The 27975-nt window shown below is 48.5% G+C and overlaps 1 protein-coding gene across 1 annotated transcript in view; it reads right to left on the reverse strand.

Moving 5' to 3' along the window:
* LOC136055478 (acid-sensing ion channel 2) overlaps nucleotides 1-27975 on the reverse strand; it is a 425551-nt gene that overhangs the window by 10907 nt on the left and 386669 nt on the right. The window contains exon 3 of the mRNA XM_065747252.1: nucleotides 5313-5440. Within this exon, the coding sequence (XP_065603324.1) occupies nucleotides 5313-5440 (128 nt within the window). The remainder of the gene's footprint in view (nucleotides 1-5312; nucleotides 5441-27975) is intronic.

Consider the following 27975-nt stretch of genomic DNA (forward strand, 5'->3'; position numbering starts at 1 on the left):
TTGAGGTCGACAAACGCGCATCCCCTCGCATTCACCACCATTAATACCTAATTAATTAATTAAGTGCTCGTTAGATTGCCTTGATTCCTGCTTATTAGGGGATTATGATGAGCAGTTACAACATGGGGAAGTGGTGAAGCTGCTTCCAGCCCTGTCTGCAGCTGCGCTCTGCCATAAATCTGCTTTGGCTCAACACTACCCAATGTCTCTGTGCTCCAGGTACACTCAGAGCCACCAACCCCGCACTGAAGCTCGCAGTCCCAAGGCGAGGTGTGTCTGCTTTAGCTGCAAATGAAATAATAACCAGAAACCTACGTTCTTTAATGAGACATCAAATGGCATCATCTTAATAGATTTTCAATCCCAGACAGCTTTAGCACTTGTAAAATGCTTAAGAAGCTCAGCGTACATGCTGCTTGTGGTTCCTGTCACCATCTCCCAGTTAATGATGCTGGAATTTCTCTATTTATTGCCTATCTGCCCAGGCAGGGTGTGCTGTGTGTCATGCAGTTGTTCCTTCTGTTTGCATGACTAAAACTGCCTTGATTGACAAGAACTTAACCCTCCCGGCAGCCTGTGGTGCTCGGAGGGTACACAGCCCTGGACTTGAATGGTCACTGGGAGAAAACATGCATTTGGGCACACAGTGATTTGTGAGCCCCTCCAGGTTCCCTTTTCCCTGGGAATGATTTTGCAAAGCAGAAGTTATTGGATGGCTGCTCCCTGTGTTTTTCTCCCGTGCTCAATGAGCTGTGCCTTCTGCTTATATTTTCCATCACAGAATCCTAGAATGGTTGAGTTGGAACCGACCTTAAAGACAATCAGGTTCCAAACCCATGCCATGGGCTGGCTGCCCCCCAATCAGATCAGCCTGTGCAGGATCCCATCCAGCCCTGAAACCCTCCAGGGATGGGATGGCAATTAACTCTGCCATTAAATGCAGAAAAACGCTCTGCCTTTTCCCCCTTGGATACCTCCACAGTCAGAATAAGTACTGTCTCACATTCTGCTGGTCAGTGTGGGCTCTGCTTGTTGATCCACGCTGGCCAACCTCACATAAGCGTCCAAGCTGGGGTGTGTTGGGGGGAGCTGGATTTTTTGGAGCTCTGCTATCCTCAGCAAGTGGCTTTCCATCTTTTAAAATAAAATCCTACTATCCCTGTCACAAAGCAAATGGTTAACAGAACACCCTGACCATCATCCCATGCACACCCACAATGTGCTCCATGTGTTTCTCTTACCACCCTCCATCCCAAAGGAGCCCTTTCCAATCTCTCCCCATCCCCATTGCTCCTCAGTCAGACTCATTCCCACCGCTTGCTCCAGACCCATTTCCCCTTGTACCTTTTTAGGCCGACTCCAAATGCCATTTTCCAAGCAAAACCACACTGCTGCCCTACGAAAACATGCTTACAGTGGCATGCATGCATCTCCTTTGAACCCGTGTGCTTGAGTTTTCGCCACCGCTGGCTGCCTTCCTGCTGTTTAATTAATGACAGATCGAAGGAAATCAACAGGGAGAGTGTGTGGGATCGAGGGAAACAGAGAGTGAAGATTTCCAGAAGGAGGTGTAAGACCGTAGGTAGAAGATGCTCTGAGTGAGCGTTGGCAAACCGGGGGAACGTCGCTTAATTGCTCCCGATTTTCAAACGCAACTGCCTACGCCTTGTTTGAAAATAGGAGCGATGGCTGCCAGACCCTGAGCCCTGTTTCCCTGGCTCTGTAATTACAGTTTGTGATCCTGCAGTTGTTGGTAGCTGATGCTCTCTGTCCCGTGCAAACGTTACGAGGGGATGAGTCTCCAAGGCACACTAGAGCCCTATAAAACAATATTGCTCCGTCTTCGAACCTGTTGCTTAATTGAAGCCCCTTAAATTTTTATTGCCAAGTTGGCAGAAATTGCCATTTTAGTGAGCTTTTCATCTTCCCTAATGTGCAGAGCCAGTGGCACGGTAGGGAGCAGCTGTTACCCATCCCATCCTCTGTGGGTGATGCAGTGGGGGCTCCCAAGCAGTGGCGATGTCATAAAGCACAGCTGGGAAAATGAAATGAAAAGATGGCAAATCTGGGAAGAATCTGTCTTTTGGAGGGGATCAGCCTTCCAAAATACGAATGCCAGCATGGGTTGCAGCCTCTCCAATGCTATTATTCATAATGGTACTTCAGCACAGGGTTTAGTGGGTAACACTGGGGGTAGATGGACGGTTGGACCGTATGATATTAGAGGTCTTTTGCAACCTTAATGATCCCTTGCTTCTACGCACAGTGCAAGGTTTCTTGCAGCACCAGGCTCACCTAGAAGTGCTGAGAAAAGGGAAAGCTGTGGATGTACCTCCAAGAAACCAGTAGCAAGGACCTGGAAGGCACAGCCCTGAGCAGGGTGCTCCTGCCCTGCTCAGGACCAGCCTGCCCATGCCTGCAGCCAGCTCCTCTGCTGCTGCTACACGTTTGGCTCATTCATGAGAAAACAATCCTTACTCATTAGGCTCACTGATTGCCATAGAAACGGCTCTCCTGTGTGGTCGGAGCATCTCTGCTCTGCCCCAGCTCCTCCAGCTCCCCTCCTCACGCGACATTGGTGTGAGACACCGAGAGAACAGCAGCCACAGTCTCATGCCTCTCTGCGAACTGCTCCAGCTCCCTTCCTAAATCACTCAGAGACGATTTTTGATGTCCCCCATCAAACCACTCCCATTTTAATTGCGACCACACTGCCTCCAGCAGTGCCTGAGCTTTGGGGAGCTCTGTCCGAGCTCCTAATTCCAAGGAACAAGAGGGAACTGCTTCAGTCTGAGATGTCCACAGCAGAAAAACACAGCACAAACAGCTTTTACAGAGAAGTCCCTGCTTACACTGCCTTTGCTTTTGCTGACTCAGCAAGCTTGCAGCATCCCCATCTGCAGTGCTACCTGGTTGCTTCTGACACTACTACTGCACTAACACCACCAAACTGGCAAATGTTTCTTAAAAGTCACTCTGCTGGAGGGCTCAGCTGCTGCAGAAGGAGGAGAAAAAGTGATTTTTTGGTCACTTTCTTTGACTGACAGCTCATTTTCAAGTGACATTTAAGGAGATGGTGCACCATCATGGTTTGCCTTCAACCATGGTGGTATGAAACATGCAGTTTAGGACCACAGTAATGGGTTGGATTAAGTCCTCTGGGTGATGTTCACAGCATTTTTCCTCCTTTTGCTCTGTATTATGGAAGGAACAGCACATACCCACCCCAGGCATGGAGATGAGGTATTAAGACTCAGCCAGGGCCCTGAATCAGAGATAGGCATTTGGGGTGGGACGAGGTGGGTGTGCCCTGTAGGGTAATTAGACAAGGCAGTAACATGCCTATGCTGTACTGGTTGTAATTAGCAGTTGTAATTAGTCTATAAAGTGACCTTAGTGCATCTCATGGGTGAAGGCTTTGTGGTACAACTTTAAACCTGCTCCAGAGCAGCTGGCACTGAGCAGCAATGTGCCCTGCCCTCTGCCAGCACCAAAATTGAGACAACACGCAGAAGGGGACACACACTCCAGCTAAAAGCCCCTCAAATTCTGCTTCATTGTCACCTTCCTTCCTGAAGGAGGGATTTAAGGAGGGAGGGTTTTTATTTCTTTTCTCACAGCTAGTTGTCTTCCTAAAAGCATCCCTTGCAATTGCTTTCTATAATAGGAAGAATGAAAAATAATTAAGGTTGGCAGTACGAAGGGAGGCATTAAGGAAGATTCAGAGCAAGTCTCAGCATTTATGCTCCTTCCTACCTAAAATAAAGTCCCCAAGGTCCTTGCTGCAGGCTGTGAGTGGGCTCACCCAAGCAACTGGCTGCTGGCTGTTACCCAATGGGTCCTCTGGGGTGGCACAAAGCGGCTGCCAACAGATTTATGGAAGGGAATGGGATGAAGAATGCCCACCATGGGTCTCCAAGGCCATTTCTTCCAAGAGATGATGAGCCCAACCCCACCAGCAAGGTGTGCCTGGGCCATGCAGAATTCAAGAGCAGGAGAGGGGAGGCTGACAAGCACGAGGACAGGGCTTGGCTGGTGGATGGGACACGGATGGGGCAGGAGCTGTTCTGGACTTCAGCAGGTGCTCACTCTGCCCTTGAAGATCCCTCTGCCTTCACTGTCATCGAGGTGTTACGCTCCAAGCGAGTGCTAATAGAGCTGCTCATTTTCCACAGCCCACCAGACTTCTCACAAGACACATATCGACAACAGCAAAACACTGCTCTGCTTTAATTGAGAAGTCTCCACCTGGCACCCACCCACCAGGAACCCACACCCTTCGTTATCTCTGGGATGAGCACACAGAAGCATGTCGTAATGAATGAGCCTTGCTGAAATGCCTGCAGCCTCAGGTGCATTTTGGTACCCGGGGCAATGGAGAGACGCCTTGGCTTAGAGATATATTTGGTGGTGACTTCACTGAGCTGCTCAGAGCTGAAGTTCTGCAGCCCTGATCTCTGTGGAGGTTTGATCCCTGCAAACCCTCACAGAATCACATCATCATAGGGGTTGGAAGGGACCTCAAGAGATCATCGAGTCCAACCCCCCTGCCAAAGCAGGTTCCTCCATGCATGTCTGCTCACTTCCCTCAATTTGATTCACATGATCACAAATGCTGGAAAAGAGCACTGAGATGATCTACTCCAGCCATCGACCCATCATGCTGCATTGAGAGTAGGCACAAGAACAGGGAGGAAAAGGAGAGGCAATGAGGCAGGAAGGCTAGGAGCAAAGGTACTGTGGCCAAAATCAGTCGGGAAAATAGTCATTCTGCTCCCCAGCTGTCTAAATACCTATCCAAGATCAGATAGTGTGTCACATCACATCCATATACACTGTGAAGTGCCACTGTTGGGATGCGGGGACGGTGATGCATCCTGGGCCACGAGCTTCCCACTGCTGGTCATCATAAATAATGTGACTGCTCCGGTGCTGCCTGGAAGGATTCATGCTGCTCTGCCTAATGAAACACACTCCTCTGGTCTCGTTTAATATGCCCTTGGAGCGTGAGAGCTTTTTGGAAAGCAGCAACCTGTCACAGTGGGTTGGATGGCACCCAGCACATTTACAGACTGCCATATGCGAACCACAAACACGAAAAAGCCAATCAGGGATATTACCAGGGACAGAATCCCTTCTGTGGCCAAAACTGTGAGGGCTGTGGGAAGTCTACTGGAAACAACAAGAGCTGTCCCCTTCCCAACCAGTTTGAAGCAAGGAGTGAAAAAATAAAACCACCTCCCAAGGTGCTTTGGTACATAGATACGGCCCACAGGAGGCACCGTGGTGTGCAAAGGAAATCTGGGACTTACCCTTTGCTCTTGTGTGGCCACAAAGGTCTGAAATCCAGGGGCCACCCCGAAGCCGAGCTCCTGGACAAACGGCGGCTCCGACTGGCTGTGGATCTGAACTTTGACTCCGGCCTCGAACGTCGTCTCTTCTGGAAGAAGAAGGCAGGGGTTAAGCTGCGTCGGTGGGATGGTGTCCATTGAGGACTTCAGTCTGGTCAATATGCGCTGCTCAAAAGGAGATAGGCAGTCAGGAGAGCATCACTTGGCTGATGAGGGGCTGGATATGATGGAGGGAAGCCCAGCACCAGGGGATGCTTCTCCTCATTGGGATCAAGAACATCTGCTGGCTCCTGGTCCTTGGCTGCTGTCTTATCCCAAGGGCTTGATGTCCGCATGTGTTAGAGATCTATGATTTCTCCATGCTTTCAAGACAAAACACAGGAGGTGACATCCATTTTCTAGCTCCTTAGTTGTAGAATTTTAAATGCGCTCCCATATGACTAAAATAAATACACTTCTCCTTCCCAAAAAGTCAATTCTAGTATCCATACGGCCTCTGACACCCACCTCTGCTGCCCCACAGCTTCATCTGTGGCACTGACACACCTGAAGCCACCTGGAACATAACATGGGCCGTGCAGAAATGAAAGAAGTGTAAATCCCAAGCTGCCTGTGGCTTCAGTTGCTCAGGTGGCTCCAAGCACAAAGGCTCTTTGCAGCTCACGGGCTCAAACTCATGACCCTGTTACAGCTTTCCTCACTTTGGCTGATGCAACATCCTCACATCTTGAGCTCCTCTTCCACTAAAACAACTGATAACAGGCTTTCTGAAGCTGAGTTAATGGATGCAAGTCAGACCTGAGCTCACCAAGCAGTTCAGGCTCCTCTATCACACAGGCATCACAGAGGCACAGAACATCTCTCTCTTTAGCTTTGCTGCTACAATCTCACATCCATACCAACTGCAGGGAGCACATGGGTTTAAGGGGTGGGGGCTCACTGGCAAAGGAGCTCATTAGATACGCATAGTATGGTCTAAACACATAGCAACCCACTAATAGGAATCCACGCCTAGGGCCAACAAATGCAGCCTAAACATCTGAAGAAACTTCTGTTTGACGATGAGTCACTCTTTATTTTCCCTGCTTACTATTTCTTGGTGTTTTTCTACTATTTTATTATGCTTTTCCATTTTTTACCAGCACAGTATTTGATCCAAAACACCACAAGAAACCCAACAGGAAGGAATGTCAGCCCCAGACCTCTTTGACAGGTGCCCATCCCTCAAGGTTTCAGCACTCAGCTATGCAACACCATGGCCAAACTGATCCAAGAAGAGCCCTCCAGAGCCCCCCACCCAGTTGCGTTGCCCCTCCAAACACAAACCAACATGCACACTTCATTCAGCTTTTGGGAACAATCAGCATCAAAAAGCCTCACTGTGACTGTGAGGTCACTTTACTCATTGGCCACTTGAAAATTCACACTCCATGCCCGCAGCGTCCAGCACCACATCTCTGCTCTCTGGCATTTTATCTCTGCATCCTTCACTGGCTGAGCAGCTGGAACAGGCTATTAGTATTTATTAGCATTTAACCTTTTTAATGCTCAGCTTTCCTACCTCCAAAGCAATTTGGAGACGAATAAGATTTATTACAGCAGTTACCTCCCCAGGTCTCGTATACCTCTGCTAAACCCAGGCGGTCAGCAAGCTGCCCGTGTGCCCGGCTGCAACCTTTTGGGGTTGGACTTCGAACCAGCTGGAGGTGTTTTATCTGCACCACTCATTCTTGAACACACGCTCCCATTGATCAACGCCTCCAGCACTTGTGCTAATCCTGGCATCGGCTTTACAACACTCCTTGAGAAGTAATTGTGTATTTTCATTTCCATGTGACAAAAAGGCTTTAGGTAGATAAACAGTGTCATGACTGGGGCATGGCATGCTGTGGTGGATGAGCAGGCTGCATGCGTTTCCCCGGTGCAATCCCACATCAGTGGGACAATGGCACAGAAAGAATGAGTTTGTTTTGGATGTTGCTGAACTGAAGTCTCATGGAGATTGGCAGTGACCACCCTTGCCTCTGCTTTTGCTCAAGACCCAGTGACTGTGATCTGAATTGATCTCTGCCATGCTCTTGTGTGATGGGTGTTGTTGCAAAGAGCACAGCCCTATTAAGAAGTCAAGGCAAGGACAGGATAGGAAAGGATAAGGGAGAATGGTTTTAAACTAAAAGATGGGTGATTTAGGAAGAAATTCTTTACTGATGCCCAGGGACTGCTCCCCAGAGCTGCAGGTGCCTTATCCCTGGAGGTTCCCATGGCCATGGGTGGGACCCTGGGCAGCCTGAGCTGGTTTGGGGCAGCCACTCCACATCAGGGGTAAGGCTGTGGGGGCTTCTGAGGTCCTTTCCAACCCAATCATCCTGTGCTTCTACGAACCCTACTACCAGGAACCACAGTAAAAAGCTGTTGTGTTTGTCTTTGCCTTGTTCACCCATAATTTGGCTCCTCTCCCTCCAAGAGACATTGGGTGGACGTTGGCAGGCCCAAGCTCCCTCTCTGCCTGCTCAAGCCCTGCACTTGCCCACACACATGGTCCTTATGGAAGATCCCCTCCACATCACCACCTCCTCAGCAGCAGCTCCCCAAAATGATGAGAGGAAGGCAGCACTCCCACCAAGCCTCTGGGAACACCCAGCATCCTCATCCCCCCCATCGCTGCCATGTGCCAGAACCATGGGTTTCCTTCCCCTTCCCATCGCTGCCTCCCACTCCTCCCAATCCCATTACTTCCATGTGATGCCCACTCACCCAACCCTCCCCGGCTCCGCCGCTTTGTCTGGTGTTGATCCCCTTCCAACACTTCCAGGCAATGCCATATGCTTCCTTCACTAATTACCTGACAAGCTGGAGGAGAAAGCTCGTATTTAGCTGCACTTGTTGGGCAACGGGAATTGTTTTGCCAAAACACTTTCGGTCCAAAATTATTCTGCCCATTTCTGCATCTGCCTCACATTTCTCTGGGTCAGCCCCGACTTAATTCCACATGTCTCACCAAGTGCTCTGTCTCCGTGGGCAAACCACTGTGTGTCCAGAACGTGAGCAAGCAAACAAGATACAGCCTGCAAGTATCTGCAAAAGACTTAAATGTGACAGGCTCTGCAATTTTACACAGAAGATCCTGGCTGGAAACCATGTGTAATCATGCACGGGGAAGGGAATGGATTTACTACATTGTAGAACAAAGTCTGGTTTTAAAACAAACAGCTATTAATTTTCGTCACTGATAAAAACAAGAAAAAAATAAACAGCCCTGTTTAGAAAGGCTGCCAGAAGCAAGGGAGCATTCACAGAATCATAAAATCACAGCATCACCAAGGTTGGAAAAGACCTCCAAGATCACCGAAGCCAACCGTCCACCTATGCCCAAGATTTCCCCACTAATCCATGTTCCTTCATTGCTCCTTCTGTAGGAAACACAGGTGAGATGAAACTACAAATGCCATTTTCCATGTTTTTTACAAAATGAAAAGTCTAACTCCACGAATCCCTTTGGGGGAACACAGCATCCCTTTGAACATTGTCTTCTGTGGCACCTCCTGGAGGCTGTGCACCAATTCAGGCTGTCACTGCTTTTGTCCTACAAACATTCATCCACGGAGACAAAATAACCCCAAAAAACCTCTGGCTGGCTCAGATGCCAGAAAGATTTTAAAGATAAATTCAAGGGAATTTGGGTTTCGTTCATAGCATAGTATTTTTAGACCAATTTTGTGATTTTGGGAGCCCAACCACAGATATTCATCCAGTCTTCAATCCTGCTTTTCAGAGACCAGCATGCATACATTTATTTCTTCATACAGCCCAGATGGGGAATAGAGAAAATCCCCTAAATGATTGCCTTTTAAAATACACTGATACATATTAATGTACACAGGACAGTGTTTCCAAACAAATCCTGAGCTGCTCTTTTCACTGAAAGATTACAGTCGTGTTAATTAAAGTGGAGATGAATTCAGCACGTGCCTCAAGCTGGCTGTGGAGCACTGTGCTGCTGAGTGCACAGCTTTGCATTCCTGGCACTGTCTGCCTGGGACTTCAATGGGACTTTCTGCTCAGAGCACTGCTCAAATACCTTCACCAAGCTCCACCTGATCTTATGTTCATGTGTGGGCTGCAAAGTTCATTGCTGTGAATTCAGCAGGGAGCAGCAGCACTCTGGAAGTGACTCTTGCTTGGAGAAAAACAAAGCAGATCCTACATGGCTCAGCCTGGTCAATGGTTTCACAGCCACAGCCGCATTAGGTGACCTGGAGGTTTAGTTCGGGTTGAGCACAGAGCTGGGAGGTTTGGTTCATCCTCTAATTCTCCTCATCCTTTGCCTCAGTTTCTCCATCTGTAAAACTTTTGCAATGTTGCCACTGAAGTCACAGAATCACAGAATCGTAGGGGTTGGAAGGGGTCTCAAAGAGATCATTGAGTCCAACCCCCCTGCCAAAGCAGGTTCCCTACAGTAGGTCACACAGGTTGGTGTCCAGAGGGGTCCTTCTGTCCACAGAAGGAGACTCCACCACCTCTCTGGGGAACCTGTTTCTGTGTTCCATCACCTTTACCATAAAGAAATTCTTCCATGTGTTAATCTGGAACTTCCTGTGTTCAAATTTGAGGCCATTACTCCTTGTCCTACCACTATGCACCATCAAGAAGAGCTTGGCCTCGTCCATTTGCCTCCCACCTCTCTTCAGATATTTATAAATCAGATCTCCTCTTCATTCTCCCAGGCCGAACAGACCCAGGTCACTCAGCCATTCCTCCTACCGACGAAGCTCCAGGCTCTTTACCATCTCCTTCTAGGAGATCCCTGTCTTTTTGGAACTGGGGAGCCCCAAACTGGACACAGTAATCTCATTGTGGCCTCACCAGGACAGAACAAAGGAGGAGGATCAACTCTCTTGACCTCCTGGCCACACTCTTTTGAATGCACCCCAGAATCCCATTGGCCTTCTTGGCCACAAAGACACACTGCTTGCTCATGTCCAACCTGCTGTAAACCAGGACCCCCAAAGCTCCTCTCTAACCTCATCCCTAACCTGTACTGATGCATGAAGATATTTCTCCCCAAGAGAAGTACAAGACCCTATGCTTCCTCTGGTTAAACCTCAACAGGTTCTTCTCTGCCCAGCTCTCCACTCTGTAAGTCGATGGGCTGGAAGATTCACTGGTACCTCTTCTACACTCTCTAAAGCACAGTTCATGCTGCACGGCCATGTCCCCATCACCACCATCCTGGTGTCCCTCTAAATCCCTCCAAGGGCTGCAAGCCTTCTTCAGACCACACAGAAACACGGCAGTGGGAAAAGGAGGAGAAAAGAAAAACAGAAAGGGATTATGTGCACAGGGAGTCATTTTGCTCAAGAGCTTCTTGGACGGAGCAGAGCAGCCCATAAACCTGATTGCTGGGATGGGTTGGAGCAAAGATGCTGATTACTTGTGCAAGTGTTGGGTTGTTGCATTTCTGGTCAGGTTGATGGCACAGTGATGGCATAGAGGTGAAAGGCCAAATGCACCTGGGAGGCACTGGCTGAGCACACCGGGCTCATTGCACCCATGGAGCAGCTTGTAGGGGTTCTGCTACAACCACACTGTGCTTGCACATAAAACTCTGGCAAATGCGTAACACTCATTTTTTCTGTTGTTGTTAGGCAAAAATGTATTGATTACATATACTTAAACAGAAAGTCATGGGAAGGTGACTACTGGAAAGCTGTACAGCTGAGCTCAACGGGAACAACTATGGAATTACACAGAAACTCATTTAAGTACAGTGAAACCAGTCCCAATCCCTTGTGAATGCTCTCGTTCCCGTGGATGTGTTGTGTTTTGCTGCAGTTAAAGTTGCTTGGTAACAGGATGAAGTGAGGCTGAAATAAGAGTATTTGCAGCAGGGCTTTTTTTTTTTTGGGGGGGGGGGGTGGGGGGCTGATATCCACCTTACAGATGATGGAGTCCACATCTGTATGGGATTGAGAAGTCATCAAGGTCTTGTCTGGTGGGGCTGGGTGAGAAGTGGGTGATGCTGGAGAAGAGAAAAATGTCCCTGTGGGGGCTGGAGGAGAGGGGAACCCAACCACCTGCATGTGGTGCTCAGGGGGAGTGTGATGGGACAGGATGGTGTTGCATTCAATGGGTCCTATACAAAGGACTGATGGAGACCACTCAGCCCTTTGGTTATTGCCACAAGTTCCCCAACGTTATTCCCTCTGCTGGGACAAGGAGATCACCTCCAGCTTCACCCTCTGCTCCCTCCCAGGCAGCCCCTTGAGGAATGGGGCTGTTTTCTCTGCTTTCTTTTCTTGGAGGCATGGCTGCTGCACCGATCTGGGCACGGCTTGTGCCCCGCTGAATCTCCCTCCTTTGCAGGAGTGAAGTGACAGCCCCAGAGTGATTCATCCCATCCCCAGGCGATGCCTACAACAAGATGAGTCACGGCCAACACACTGCAGCTTCCCACAGCCCACTGAGCCAGGCAACTCCTTTATCCCCACCAGCAGCCACAATGTGAGCTGAAAGACACTGCAAAAACCCAATGGGAAATTCAGGTGTTCCCTTCCAGAGCCGAGGAACCAACAGCACCTCTAAGAAACCATCCCCCCACCGAAGATATCACACCTTTGGTGAATGCATTTAGAAATCATCTCCCTGCATCTGGAAGGTTCCTGGGGCTGTGATGGAAGCACAGAGGGATCACTGTCCTCAATGCCTTTGTGGAGGGGACAGGAGCACCACTGAGATCCAGATGTTCATCACCATGAGATGACCTTGGTTGGTGCTGCTCTTAGCTTCAGTGAGAAGGGGACTGCACAGAGAGAGGCCAAAATAATCACAGAATCATGGAATGGTCTGAGTTGGAAAGGACCTTTAAAGGTGATGGGAAGGAGAAGGGAGAGGGAAGGGGAATCACAGAATCACTCAGGTTGGAAAAGACCTTAAAGATCGTTGAGTCCAACCACAACCTAACCATACTACCCTAAGGAGGGGAAGGGGAAGGGGAAGGGGAAGGGGAAGGGGAAGGGAAAGGGGAAGGGGAAGGGGAAGGGGAAGGGGAAGGGGAAGGGGAAGGGGAAGGGGAAGGGGAAGGGGAAGGGAAAGGGAAAGGGGAAGGGGAAGGGAAAGGGAAAGGGAAAGGGAAAGGGAAAGGGAAAGGGAAAGGGAAAGGGAAAGGGAAAGGGAAAGGGAAAGGGAAAGGGAAAGGGAAAGGGAAAGAAGGGAAAGGAGCCGTGTGCCTGTGAGAGGAGCACAGCATCCCACATGAGACTGTGCAAAACCAACACTGTGGTCACCTGGGATTTGGTCACTGCATGGTTCCTACACGATGAACTGGGATAAGAATTTATGCAGGATATATACTCAAAAACACGAGACAACACTCTGGGATATAAGGGAACATTCTATCTTGGTGGGAGGCAAAACTTTCCCTGCCATTCTTTACCCTACCCCCCAGTGAACACATATTGGGGTGATTTCTGCTCTGTGACCGGTGTCCATGGTGGGGGCAGGGCAGGAGCTTGGGGCTGGGGCTGCTCCCTCCTCGCTCCATTACGAGCTCGGCACCGCGCAGCCGCGCTCCATTACTCACCAAGTAACAGAAGGTGTTATAATAAACTACATTAACCACAGCAGCTATTTTTAGTTAAGCATATTGCATTTGCATACTAAATCTGAGGGGCCATATGTCTCAAAGTATATTATTAAAAAGCCTCTTACATAATATAAGGAGCAAGCCGAGACCGGGGATGTTAAAACGGTTTCAGTGGACGGCGTGGAGCCTGAAATGAATATTTCAGTTCCTCGTTTCAACCCCTGTTAAGTTTAACAAACAAAACAAACAAACGTCTCCTGACTTGTATCCTCACTGTGGGGTCACAGCAGGGAGGGTCAGACCTTGTGGGCGATGCTGCTTTTAGGACCTTTTTTGGGGGGGAAGGGATAAATGCTCCCTTCCCACCTTCAAATCTTATAGGATTTGCATGTTGCAAGGATGGGAGATCACAAGAAGGAGGAGAGCTGAAAATGGGTAGGGGTCCCCAGAGTTGAGATGCTGCCTGAAAGGCAAAGTGAGGAGTGGAGAACTGCTCACTCCTGTTGCTGCCCACATCCCATACCAAGGGAGCTCCCCCCAGGGCTTCCCATCTGCCAGTTGCACCTGGCAAGGAACAGAAAGGTACTAAATATATACATAAATATATATATAACAAAATAATAATAACAAAGATCACATTTTAAAGGCACAGAAAGAGTTCTCACACATCCCTCCATCCCCCTCCCCAGGAGTCTCGCTGCTTTGCCCAGAACATCTTGAAATATTAAACAGTCAGAAAGCTGCTGTTAATTTCAGCTCATGGGGAGCCAGATGGAAGCAGGTATCCCAGTGCCCAGGCTGGGTCCTGGCAATGCTGCTGTCCCCGAGTGCATGGGAAAGAGATGCCATCCCAGCTGCATGTGACAGTGCTGTTGCAAGATGTGATACAGCAAGCTGGAGGTTCTGGGAGGTGCCAGGGAGATCTGCCAGCCTTGAGCATCACTGGTTCGTGGGCAACCCCTCCACAACCCAGATGGGGTGGGAACACCTCCTCAGGAGTGTGGTCCCATGGGAAGAAGCAATTAGGATTGAATAAGAAGAAATAGGGGAATGGGGGGTGGATGTAAGCAAGGGACACCCTCATCTGCAGCGAGGATCTATCAGGTGCATGCCAGCACATCTACAGAGGTTGTTGGACTGATGCATAGCATTGGTGCTGAATTTTCCTTGCCAGAGGATGCTGCACAGCTCGTGCCAGGCTGGCACCAGAGGCACCCAGCTGGGATGTGCTCCTGCTGCTCCTTCATCCTGCATGGATGTGGTTTCCCTCTCAGGCCAAGCGTGCACCTCCCCTGCACCTGCCTGGTTTTATCGCTTTGCAGCTGCTCTGATGAGTAACAACCACTTACAACTATTTATTTTTTACCAGCTCCTCGCTGGGAAGAAACTCCCCACCACCACCCTGAGGCCACATCCCTACTCTGGGGACAGCAGTATTCACTTTGCATCGTTTTGGAGAGAAGCGATTTATCAAGACAGAGCCAGGCTGGGTGGGAAGGCTCCAGAATTAGAGAGCAATTTAATAAAACCACCACAGGAGCAAGGATATTTGAAGAAAGACACAGGAAGAGCAGGTCTTGGTGCCTGGAGAAACCTTGACTCCGCATACTCTGACATCTCTGGTTATGTCTGTTTAATTTGCATTGCCTATAAATGTCAGTGTTTTCAGTGATGTAATTTTCAAGCACCTCAGTGAACTCAGTGACTAAGTAAACACTTCTTTTAATGGAAAAGGATGCGCATCAGACGTGGTTTTTGATTACAAAATGTCAGGAAAGAGATACTCTATCAGACCGAGTGGGGAAAAAATAACCAGAGCAACTAAGTATTTAAGGTGCATCAGAGAAAGAAATGCCTCCCCTGCTCGTGCATTTGTGTGAGTGTTGGCCAGGAAGGACCCGAAATCAACAGGTGACTTTTCCAGAGGTTAGGAGGAGGCATAAAAATAAAAGAACCCCTAAATCCCTGCTTGAAAACAGGGAGAAAAGCAGGCAAGTGTAGGTCTCACATCTAAAGCAATGCTTCAACTGCAGGACATGCTAGAGAGATTTCGGATTTTGCTTTTCAACCCTGCACTTGAATTCGAGACACTGCCCCATACATTTCCACGCCAAGTTCTGCTTCTTCCCCATTTCCTTAGAGCACACAGCAGTTTTTACCCCGACAGTTTGTCAGGATGGGGGCTCCTCCAACCTCAGCCCCTCACTTGCACACGTTCCCCACTCCCATCATTCAGACTCCACCGAGCCCTTGCTGTTCAGACAACAATTCTTCCTTATTTCTGCACAGCCCAGGCTTGTCCCATCTTGCAGACAAAGCCTTGCTGCTTCCTTGCAACATCAGCACCCCCAGCCCCCAAACTGCCGTGCCCCCACCAGCCCCCAGCCCTCTCCTCTTGCACCGCCACATATGGAGGATGCTATATATAACAATATTTGTATTGTGTTGCTGCCCACGGCGAGGCCGGTGGGGCATGGATGGATCTCGTATGGCAGCAGGCAGTCTAATATTTCCCTCTGATAAAAATAACCTGTGAAAATCACATCTAGTGAGGCACTGCTGGGGAAGCGGAGCAGGCCACAGTGCCTGCCAGGAATTCTGCTGGAGGGGGCTGGAAAAGGAAAATCCATCAGTGCTAACCTGGAGGTTTAAGTTGACAAATGATGGGTTGATGTCAGAGGTTACTTCTGAGCTCTTCACAAGGCATGGTGAGGAAGGAGCAGCAGGAGAGAGGTGAATTAGAGCAGCTGGATGGAGCATGAGATGCAACCCCATTTTGGGGAGGTGAGGTGGGGTTTGAAAAGAGGCAGAGCAAGAAGAATACTCGGCTCCCTGTTTTTTTGTCCATCTCAGAGCTGACCACAACAGCCAGGGTTCATAAAATCACAGAATTACAGCATGGTTGGATTGGGATGGACCACAAAGCATGGTGAGCTGGCAGGTCTGGATGATGGCTGGAACTGATGATCTCAAAGGTCTTTTCCAACCAAAATGATCCTATGTTTCTAAGAGAGCTCTGGTAGTGAAAGTACATCAGAAATACCACCACGGGTTCTGGTTTGCAGAAGCCTGATGGATGGGGATGGAGAGGGGAGCACACCAAAGAAGCTGGGATGGGGCAGAGTCTGGGGTTTGGGAGGGGTCCAGCACAGCTTGGGTTGTGCAGCATCTGGTGAGACGAGGGGTAGATGTAGACATGAATCCTCTCCATAAATACACTCAAGGCAAACACCAGAAGGGAGCACTTCCATCAACAGGAAAATATTTGCAAAAAACCCTGTATAAATAATAAAGTGAAATACATGCTAGATAAACTGATGTTGAATAAGCTCAATCTGGAAATCAAATGGTCTGGAGGCAATAGGGCTTTGCAGGTATAGAGAGGCAGCTCCTGGTAAGCCAAGCCAAGTGGTTGAGAAGACCCCTGGGTTATAAGGATGCAAAAGCTGCCTTCCTCATCCCGCTGTCTCACCTGGCCCCAATGATCTGTGCCATGACAGTGTCTTACAGACCCCAATTCCAACGCCAGAGGAAAATTTTGCCCCTGAAAACCTTAATTCCAGCCCTGTACTAGGGTACAGAAGGAGAGTCCTTGGACCCATGCTCACTATTCTTACAGCAACAGCTCACATGGGTTCCTGCACATCCATATCCCATTGTGGGGCAGCAAAATGGCCAAACCCAGCCCCCAGCACCTTGGTCCCCTCCCTCAGCCTCAATGGGATGGGTTGGAGCCAAGAGCCAGAGGTGAGAGGGATCCTGCTTACACGCTTGTGGCTTTCCTAAGTTCACTATGAACTTGTACTGCTGCAATAATGCTTAATTACTGCTTTTACTATTGCAGTATTTATGGCAGCCCACAGAACATCCATACTAACAAGCCCACGAGGCCATTGCTATCTACAGAAATAAATACCCGCACCAGAGGGCATGAATATGAGACACTGAAGATAAATTATTGCTGGCTCCTGGGACAGAGTATAACAAACTGCTGTGTATCCTTTAAATGTGTCAATTTTTCCCTTGGGGACACGCTCAGATAAGAGTTTGCAGAGTGATAAATGCATCTCCATCAGGATATCACTGAAATAAGCAAGACTTTTTTCTGTCTTCTCTCATGCAGAATTGGCTCTGATACCACTCGTGCTGGGGCTGCTGGAGCTGGTTTAGCTCTACTCTTGAACTACACTTGAGTGAGACCTATGTGACCTGGATGTCCTGGAGGTTGGAAAGAGGTGGAGAGAGATCCCTGGCTCCGAGGAAAAAGGAGACTGAAGAAAAGCAAGGAGCACTGCACCCCAATTTGGGGCCTCTGGCAGGACGACCCCCAAAAGTGAACCACAGCAGAGCACAAGGCCAATCCCAGAGGGATTGCTGCCTGGCTTTTCTCATGCTGACCTTGCACTGGAAAGGGAAGAGACTTTCCCATGTGTACACACACATCTGACAGAAGGCAATGGCAATCGCTTCCCTTCTCCGCTGTTCACACTCTCCAAAATATTTGAGTAACGACATCATGTAATATAATTTGTCACCCGGCCAAGTTTCGCAGATGGCATTTCCCTTTCTAATCTTTATAAGCTTCCACTTAAATAGTAGTAGTGGAAGTAATAACTACAACAAAAATATTAAATCTGATAAAACAAAACACAGACGCAGCCCTCTCCCATAAAGCTCCCCAGTTTTCCAGCATATTTGGTAGCAAACTATACATCGCAGTGGCTGCATGCCAAAAACAACCCTAAATAGCCCCAAAATGCTCTGTTGTTTTGTTTTTTTTTTTCACTGGTAGTGATGGCTCTGCGTGTCACACAGCTCTCTAACAGCTCATTTGTATTGCTACACAGCTTCACAACCTCATTTTGCTGTCCACTGAGCAGGAAAGTCATCCATCCCCATCACAGGTGGGGACACCTCGCCTGGGAGACCCAAACCCACCAAACCCCAGGGCTGCACCAAGCCATTGCCAGACTCCATGGGACTGTCCTCTACTCTGTTCCTAACACTCCAGTGGAGATGGGTTTGGATTCCCTCACTTCTTCGTGGACACAAGGGACAGCGGGAGGAGAAGACATCCAGCAGAACACCTCACATGGCAGTAAGGGGTCATGGCCATGCCATTGTGATGGCTGGAGCTCCAACCAAAGCCCCCCAAGACCCAGCTGAGCGAACGAAGACCGTGCAACACTCAAGATTCTCTCTCCCATTTCATCATCCTTCTGCACATTCGACCATTAGGGATCCATGAATGCAGAGCTACAAATGATGCCCTGCCAGCTGATAGCAACCAGCTCTGACTCTCTCTGCCCTCCTTTTAACCTCTATCAAAGCTGAATAATTGATCATGCTTTCTTCTTCCACTCTCCTGTTCTGCTCAGTCTGTGCCTGCTCTCCAGCCACCCAGCACCGCGCTCTGAATGCTCTTTGCCATCCGTGACTCCCCCGAGCACTTTGTATTCTTGCAATGAGACACAGCACAGCCAGAGACAGCCGTGCTCTTAGAGATGCTCAGCATGGACGGCTGGCTGTTTTGTTTTGTAAATGAGCGAGGAGGGAGCTGCCACAGAAAGGCAGTGAAAATATGGTGATGCTGGACAATGAAAGTGTGATGATGATGAAATGGAGAGCTAGGTATGGAAACCAATAATTGGAAGAAATCCTTAGAATGAGGGAAATGCTTCTACAGGAGGGGAAAAACCCTCCTGCTGCTATCCACCATGTAGAGATTACTAAAATTGCTCTCAGGAAGTGCCTGGGAGGTCTCAAACGTTGACAGAGCCCCTGCTGCTATGGGATGGACAAAGCTGGAGCAAGAGGATGATCCCCGCACCAAAGAGATTAATGAAATTAAATTTAATTAGCACTTGCAAGAGATTTTTATCTTCAAAGTGCTTTATAGACACAAAGTCTCCCGGTGCCTCCATGAGATTGATTAACATGTGCTGAGCCCTTCATCTTCCAGGAGGGAAATGAAGATACTCAGGCAACGGTCAAGCCCAAAGAAGAGGAAATCACCCAGAGGTAATGACATGGATTACCCTCATCAAAAACTAGTAACCCCTAACCTCACCAGAGTCACTGATATCACAGGACCAGAGCAGAGAAAAATAATAATAACCAAAGAGGATGTTGGTAGGCACTTCTGTGGCTGCTGGGGCTCAGCCTGCAGACAGCAGCCCCCAAACCCTGCTGCCTTGGTGGGAGCTACGGGCACTGCCCACAGCCACAGGGCTGCACATTCCCAGCCCTTCTCCTGTAGCCTCACCCCCACTAACAAATTCTTGTTATTCTGAGCATCTCTCTGGGCTAAGGACACTTAACTTCACATGCCAGCCACAAGGGCTCACATGAAAGCAGCGGCATGAAATGGGTGTTTAATTGTAACGCCGTGTGACACTGCTTTGTAACACGGAGCTGGCGACTCGAGGTGCCTTATCTCTGCTCTGCCAGACTTCCCAAAGCCAGCTTCTAGTCTTATTCCTTTAGCTTTGCCTTAAACAAACACTTTCAGACTCTGGGGTGTTTTCTCGTTTCCTTTTAAAGAGAAGCTTTTGAAGGACCCCCATTCCTTGAAGGATTTCCTTATTAAGTCACTGAGATGCATTTAAAGTCTTCATGATGCGTTTGGGGACAACCGAGTGTGCTCTGCAGACTCCAGTCCCACTGAGGACAAACACTTCTCCTCTTTTTAAGCAGGAGCACAGCGACAGCAGCAGCTTTCTCATCCACATCTGAACTCTGCATATACGAGTCCGTATTGGGGACTTGGTGCTGGGGAAGGAAGGGAGGCAATACCTGAAGCATATATGCACTTTACCTTGCACTGTGATTTTATTTTTGTAATTCTGGGTGTCTCAGGGTAACCCCAACTGCCACACCAGCACAAGCTGGACCTCGAGGACACTGTGTGATGTGCTAAAATCACGCTTACGAGCTAGGACCTCAGCACCAGGCTCACACTGGGGACCAGAGGGACAGACGGACAAAGCACAGGGATGCTCCACACTCTCCTGCATTGCCCAGTGAGAAAATCCTTTACAAACAGCTCACACATTTCAAGCTCATGCTTGCTCACTGGCAGCCAAGCAGCTAAAATGTTCTTCTTGACAAGTGCAAAGCACTGGTTTTGGCTCCACAGTTCTAGACTGGCTACCAATAAACATTTCTCCCAAGTGTCAAAGCTAACAAGCACTTGATTTTAACATCAAGTTGAAATCTCTCCTACCCAAAATAGTTTCCTCTCTCCTCTAGCTATCTTGCATGGCCAGCAACAATGCTTGGGGCAAATCGAGCTGGATCAGCCTCCGGACAACCTGCTGGGAAACAGCAGAACCTGCTCCACTGCATGAGATTAAAAAACAGCATTTTTACCAGCTGTGATTGATCTCTCCAGCACCACAGAAACACTGAGATGTCCTAAAGAGCAGCTCAGAACAAACTGGAGCACACTGTGGACGCGACAGCTTTAATGACACCATAGGAGCCAAGCAACCTTTGAGCTTCCCCTCTCTGCTCCTGCACTATTGATAAGGGTGCTCAGGCAAACGTAATTAATTTTTAGTGGCAGCCTAATTTCGTGGATGCTCTGGTTGTCAGGGGGCTGGCGCAGATGGAAATAACACTGACCTTTTCTCCCTGGGAAACCTGGCTAATTGAATGAGTTCTCGCTCTCATTAGCAAAAGGTCCCAGGATGCAGCCAAACACAGCACATTTACACCACCCTCCAGGTGACACCAACTGCCTCCTAAAGGTCAAGCTGCCTCTTGAGCTGATGTAACATTGGATCCGAGCTTGTTTCCTATTGCAGCAAGTTCTGGCCCAAATCCTCATTGTTCTTTATGCTAAAGGCCATTGCTTCTTATAAGTATCATCTATTTCTTTGGATGCTGGGAGGTGGGAGTCACCATCCCTGGAGGTGTAAAAGAACAGTGGAGATGTGGCACTGAGAGACACGGTGAATGGCATGGTGGGCTGGGGTTGGACTTGGGGATCTCAGAGGTCTTTTCCAACCTTCATCGTTTTATGATTCTGTGTTTGAATGTGCATGAGGATGAACCAGCTTTGTGCCACTGGAGTTTGGGGTGCTCTTCTATTGCCTTGGCTCCATACTGCCTCCTGGTGCAGCCAAATCCCCATCACAGCTTCACAGAAAGCAGCATTCCCCCAACTGCAGCAGTAGTTTTATGGCAGCATTCAATCGATCACACGTAACAATGTGAGATTTGTGTGCTCTACCTCATTCAGCAGGAAGGCTTTGGAGCATCCAGGGCAACTCGACTCCCCAAGGACCTGGTGTCACACCACCAGTGATGGTCCCAGCACAGGTGGTGCTCCCTTGCTCTGTCTTCCCCACTGCATTTACATGCAGGTCATAATCTGAAGTACTTCTGGCACAGAGACGTGTCTGTAGGCTCTGAACATCACTTTGCAGGAGCAGTCAACCCCACTTGCTCCATACGGAGCCGACAGACAAGGCTCTCCCTCAGTGATGGGTGGATTTCAAGCTTGCAGCCTCTGCACCCATTTGCGGCAGTATCCAGCTTTTGATTTTGTGCCTTTCGTGGGCTCAACGCTCTCACATTAGGAACAAACCTCTCCACTCCCCTAGGATGCAGAGGAAAAGCCAGAATCAGGAGCAGCACTATGAGCACCTCTGAGCTGCTCGGTGAGCTCCTGCTGTGCCGCTTGCCAGAAGTTTCTATCACATGTCTCAGCCCCAGCAGCTCCGAGGAGGCATTCTGCATGAGATGGAAAACACGTTGCAAGGGGCTGTGCTACTGCAGGGTCCTGGGATGCTCTCACTGCACTAACACTGCATTAACCTGGTCAGCCTCTGAGCAAAGCCATCCCCCTCCAAACCCTGAGTCCCTCCTGGAGTTGTTTGGTTTTTTTTTTTCCAAATGAATTCAGTATCATTCACTCATCTCAAACCGGTGTGAATTTTAAATGCCTTTTTGTTCTTTTCTACTCTCAGAGGGAGCACTTTTCATCTGCCCATGTGGAAGGGTCACCTGCACATGCAGGGTTTACTGGAAAAAGCTGCCAAGTTCTGGAAGTAGGCAAGTTACCCCTGTGTGCAGCTTGCTGTGCCTTCCTCCTTCTCTTTTCTTTTAATTTTCTAATTGATAACTAATTCATATTGAGAATCACCCTTCCACGGCCAAGTTACACCTGCAACAAAGCTGCCCCAGGGCATGACCACCTGCAGCACCCCACAATGCAAAGGAAATGAGGAATGCTCAGGGAAGTGCTGTGCTCAGCACTAACCACGGGCTTTTAGGAAGAGCATTCCTGTTTTAAAATGCACCAAAGGTTTGGCATGCACGCACCTACTCGATAACCCTGTGCAATGCAGCCCACGCAGTACCAGAGCTCTCCTTCCTCCCACGGTGCACACCTGCTGCTACCCCCCCACTGTGGAGCCATCTCCTGCTCACTCTGCACTTACAGATCCGCTCCATATTGCTAATAACCACTCCAATTCAAACTCCCCAAGCCACGAACGATGCACAAACCCTTTGCTTGCTCCCTTCCCCCAAACCCTGCGGTGCACGCTGCTGGCTCAGAGCCCGCAGACGATTCCCCACGGTGTAAATCCATGATAGTGCAGTCTGCAGTGTGACCTGGGGGCTGCACGGGCTGCCTCCTCCTGCAGCACGCCTGACTTCAGACATCTCTGCAAGCAAAGCGGGCTGAATGAACCAGGAACCGCCGTTAACCATATTAATATGCAGAAGTAAATAACAGTGATTGCTTTGTGCCTCTGCACGGCTGGCAAATGCAGTGCTGCAGGGCTCGGGCTTGTTGATGTGCCACGCAGAGGTTGCACGGCTGGAGGCCAAGTGTCAGGGGTTGGAGGAGAGGGCAGGGGGACATCCACCCCTGGAAGTGTGCTGCCAGCATCCCCTCCTTGCTGCAGAAAACTTTGCAGCACAGCAGCAGTGCTCCACAGGCTGTCCTCTGCAGCACAGAGCTGCTTACATCTGAGGAGCCTGGCAGGAAATCCAGAGGGGCAGGAAAATCAGAGAAACCATGGAAACGCCCTCCTATTGCGCCAGCTTCAGTGAACTTTGCAGGAGGGATTTTTCAGGGCTGGCAGCAGAGGCCTTCAGAACTCAGGGCTGCCCTCAACCCACCTGCACCAGGACGATGCATGAAGGATGATGCATGTGAGCTGAGAGCAAGGCCAAAAGCATCACTGTGGTGCTGCTTGAAATGTGAGTAATTTCTGCTGGGCACTCCTTTGGGCAGATGCCTGGAGCATCCCAAACCTCTGGCAGAGGAAGGTAAGTGCTGCTGCTTGTCACAGCATGGAACATTTTTCCCATCCTGTTTTCCCCCCTTTAGCAACTCCATGGGGACCAAAGCGGCTCTTCTGAGAACAGCCAGAGGCAGAAAACGCATCTGAACCACCTCCTAAAGTATCCAGGCTTGCATGAAGACCCTAATTCAAAATTAAATTATTAAATCATTAATTTATTGAAGTTCAATTGGGCAGTAGAAAGAGATCTGCTGAAATAAGATGGCCTGAATGAAGCAGAAAAAGCAGAGGCATGGAAATTTGATGCCACTGAAATCACCAGCACTTCTGTCCAACCTGGATGGATCTTAGGACAATTCACATAATGAGCACTGAATGCAGAGCATCCAAACATCCATCCATCCCTGGATGTCAGGGGCTTTAAACCAGGCATCCTCTGGTCCATAAGAGCAACAGAAGACCCCACTGGGAAGCCAAAAATGCATTGCAGTGCTGTTGGATGTGCAGGGAAGCAGGCTTGAGGTCCTCCCTCTGCGTGACCTAGATCCAACGTCTCGCTTGTAGCCTGTGTTTTTTGCTGAATTAAATAAAGGCAGCTCATAACACAATGTGTACATCTCCTAAGTGGATTGAAGCCTCAAGGTTTATAGATTTCATGCTTCTTTTTAGTGCAATTTTATAGCGCATTTCTCATCGCTTTTTTTTTTATTCAGCGTGTTGCTTGATTAATTGGTATGAAATGTTCATCGTTATCTGACAATTCCTGAAACACAAATGCAGAACTCTCTGATTGTATTTCTTATTTACAGCCCTGTAGCCTGAGTGATTTCCAATTTACTGCGCCGTTATATTAGGTCAATACATAACACCTTGGGCCACTCCAGAAAGATTAACCACAAGTGGATTCCCTTTCCAATCAAATAGTCCCTGCTGTAAATTACAGTTTCCTTTACTACGTTTGATTGCATTTCTGCCACTTTCCTCACAAAGTGCAATAAAACGAACATCTCCTGTGTCCCTGCCATTCTGCATGGTGATAAAGATGGGTAACTGCAGAATTTGGGGGACTCGGTGTCATTTTGCTCTCTATAGCTGCCTGAAGGGAGGTTGTACCGAGGTGGGGGTCAGTCTTTCCTCCCAGATAACTGCAGAAGGATGAGAGGGAACAGCCTTAAGTTGCACCAGGGGAGGGGCAGGTTGGATACTAGGAAAAACTTATCCAGAAGAGTGGTGATGAATTGGCACAGGCCCAGGGAGGTGGGGGTCACCGTCTCTGGAGGTGCTGAAGGAAAGTGGAGATGTGGCACTGAAGGACATGGCCAGGGGGCACGGTGGGATGGGTTGGGGTTAGGCTCGGGCTCGGGGAGCTGCCCCCCATGCCACTTGCAGCCTGTAGCTTGCTGCTTCCCCATCGGTTAGTGGAACGAGTTTTCCCTGGTAAATATTCTTCCATCTCTTGTTGCACAGCTATGCAAGCTGTTGTGTTGCAGGTTTTGTCTGTTTGGATCATAATTCCCACGCGGATATTGTGACACCTGGAACGTTTAAAGCCTTCTGCAAAGCACATGGGTGATGTGAAGGCTTCAGACACTCATTATTTTCCTACTCTTTTCATGACTGAAGTAAAATGCTAGAAAATATAAATCCCAGAGGGGCAAAATTCAGAAGACGAGGATTTCCAGCTCTTTTCCTTCCAGCCCTTTTTTCTTCTTTATCATCGTTGTTTTTTTCCACCTATCCCATGATTTTGACAGTCCTGACACAGTATTTTGCACCCCCAAAGCTGCTTGATACCATGGCACCCAGGCAGTCAAAATACCCTTTCTTTGCACTGGAAAAACAAGACTGAAGCAGTCTGTGCACTCGCTATTCCAAAATTAGACTGCACATAAATTTAACATGCTCAAATAATGGGCTTGCATATGCACACAGTCAAGCAAAAGGTGTATTATTCCAACACAAGGAACTTGTTAGACAGGATATTTCAGCTTCCCAAGATATTAATGGATACTCAGCAAAGGTCTTTTTAGAATGATAATACACTTCACTTTGTTTGCCAAGTCGGTAACAATTAAATCACTTTTTGGATTACAAAGCATACGCCAATGTGACACAGCAGCGGCAGCTCCCGGAGCAGCCCTATCCCAAGCTATGAAGCAATATTTTCCATCTTAGTTTCTTATTTGAATTGCAAAGATTGATGGTTATGGAAAAAAAACAGAGATCCCGAGGCACGCAGCCAGCAGCAAAATGAGGGTTTTTGACTCCGCACACCAGCTATTTTCATGTGGGGCTGTGACAAAGAATGCATTTTTATGGCACCTCTAAATCTGGAGCCAAAACCAGAGCGGCTACACGACCAAATACAAATAAGACACCACTGTCAGAAGTTTGCTTTGATAAGGATCAGCCCAGCACCCAAGGGGACCTGAACTCCCCGTGTCAATGAGGGTTTGAGGCACCTGAGGTGCATGGGAAAGGTTCTGCAGGGTGCTCTGGCCGTGGTTTGGATGAAGTGGGAGTCTTTTGGGGGGCTGTTTTCTATGGGGCAGACAATCACAAGAAGCACAAACCAAGGCCACTACAATGGGCAAGATAACCACATCTTTTTCAAGGTAGAGATCTCCTTGACGTGATGGAAGATGGCCAACCTCCAGCAGCCAAAAAGCCTTCAAGAAATGCCAACTCCATGTCTGCAACAAGGAGCAGCTTGGGGGGCTGCAGGTGCTGATGGCTTTGGGTTTCAGAACCCCACTGGAGGGATGCTGCAGAGGTTGAAATCTGGAGATAAAAGGTTGAGGATCTCAACCTCACAAAAATAATTGCTGAAGAGGCAACAAAAAGATCAGCTGCTGAATATGGGACAGGGCTATGGGGGAAATGGAGCAGCAAAACCAGTCTGTAGAAACAGGTGAGTAGTTGAACATAAGGACTGAGTAGGAAAGTTTAGGTTGTAACAGAGGTAATAACTCACTGGGAAGAAGAAACTCAACTCCTTCAATCCCAGAGGTATCCTCACCTCTACCTATTGCTATGGCACTGCAGTGCAGAGATTCCACTCCACGACCATCCTTGTCCCTCTCCTTGGTAAGAGCTGAAGCCCACTGTCATGAGCTGAGTCCTTGACAATGCTTTCCACTGGAGAGCCAAGTTTGTACAGATCCAGTGGTAGCAGCTGAAGAGATTTAATTCCAAACACATTTATGTTATTATGCAAATATTTGGAAATCATCAACTCTTTCACTTACCTGCTAAGAGCTGAGTTAAATGTTTCCATGGGAACAGCAACTATTAACCACTACAGTTAATATTTTTATTCTGGTAGTGTCCAGAGAGCCCAATGAAGATTGAAGACAGCTTGTACAAGGTGCTACATGAATGAGGAGGATGAAAAAAGTCCCTTGCTGAAAGGCAAAGATGTTTTATGAGCTCCAATGACAAGAACCAGTTCTACCTGGACCTGTTACAACATGGCCAAATGGGCTTGCAAACAAGTCCAGGAGCTTCATCCACACCATTTAATTAAATGAAGAGCCCTATTTATATTGTTCTGAATCACACCGCATTTTGGGTCAGGTATTGACTTGATTGATAATCCAACTCAACCCAGCACCTCCAACATCAGTCCAGTTCCAAGGGCATAAGTCTTCCCTAAGTCTCTGGTCTTTAGCTGAGTATGAATTCATGTTAAATATGTCTGAGAGCAGCAGTGGGGCAGGACATCACTGGGGTGTCTTGAACAACAGCAGAGTACCTTGCTCTGATCCACACACGATCAAAAGTCAAGGATGTACTCAAGAGACCCTAAATCCCACAAGATTTTGGGAAAAAATTAATACACCTGTGTGGGTTTGGGTTTTTTTTCCTCCTTCACATTTCAAGTCTGCAACCACATCCAGATGACAAGCACCTCTGCCCAAACTTTCCTGAAGAGCAATCAGAGCAAAAGCTATCACCCCTCCTAACCTCAGGATGATGGAGATGCTTGCAGATGTGGAGGAACCAGGCTAGAAACATCCCTACCACCACAGGCTCTCCTGCGGGCTTCCCTCATTCCTTTATCCTCCCAGTTTCTTTCTCCACTTGCATTTCTCTTTCTTTTCTTCACCTTCTTTGTATTGACAGCTTGCACTACCCAGCTGGGACTAATCCACCTTTCCCAGCACCGCAGCATTAGGAAAGCACAGTCATAAAGGCAGCTACCAAAAGCAACCCTAACACGAGCACATGGTCGGTGTCACCTTGGGAACTTCAGATGGGTACAAAAACCCAACAAGGTTCAAGATACAGAGCTCATTGTGTGCTTCTCCAACCCTGCTACATCTGTGAGACATTAAATCAGTTGTCTCCTGCCCCAAGGCAGTCAGACTGTGAGCAACAAAGCATCACAGGTGGGAGATGTACTTCATCTTCCCTGTTTAGCCTTTGAAAGGACAAATGCACCAAGTCAGAAACGAATCTCCAAATCATCATCTCCATTCAGGGCAGAGCAACTGACTTTCAGTGTGAGCTGCAAAGTGGAAGGCAATGCTCATGCTACATAGGACTGTGTGACTGCATCACACAAATAAATCTTAAGTTAGGAACAAATGGAGCCAGATCTCAACAGGAGATTGAAAAGTGATCAGAGGGAGACTTGCGAGAGATCACAGTCTCTTGGTTCACCCATGCAGCAGAAACCCCCACACAAATGGCAACAAACGACCCTAAATGTCAAAGAAGAAACCAAAGAACCTGGAGGTCCACCTCGAAATGTGGCTGCCCACAAACACCTTTCTAG

Source organism: Cyrtonyx montezumae, unplaced genomic scaffold (assembly GCF_038088225.1).
Source record: "Cyrtonyx montezumae isolate F1298 unplaced genomic scaffold, pur_monq_1.0 scaffold_43, whole genome shotgun sequence".
Lineage (NCBI taxonomy): Eukaryota > Metazoa > Chordata > Aves > Galliformes > Odontophoridae > Cyrtonyx > Cyrtonyx montezumae.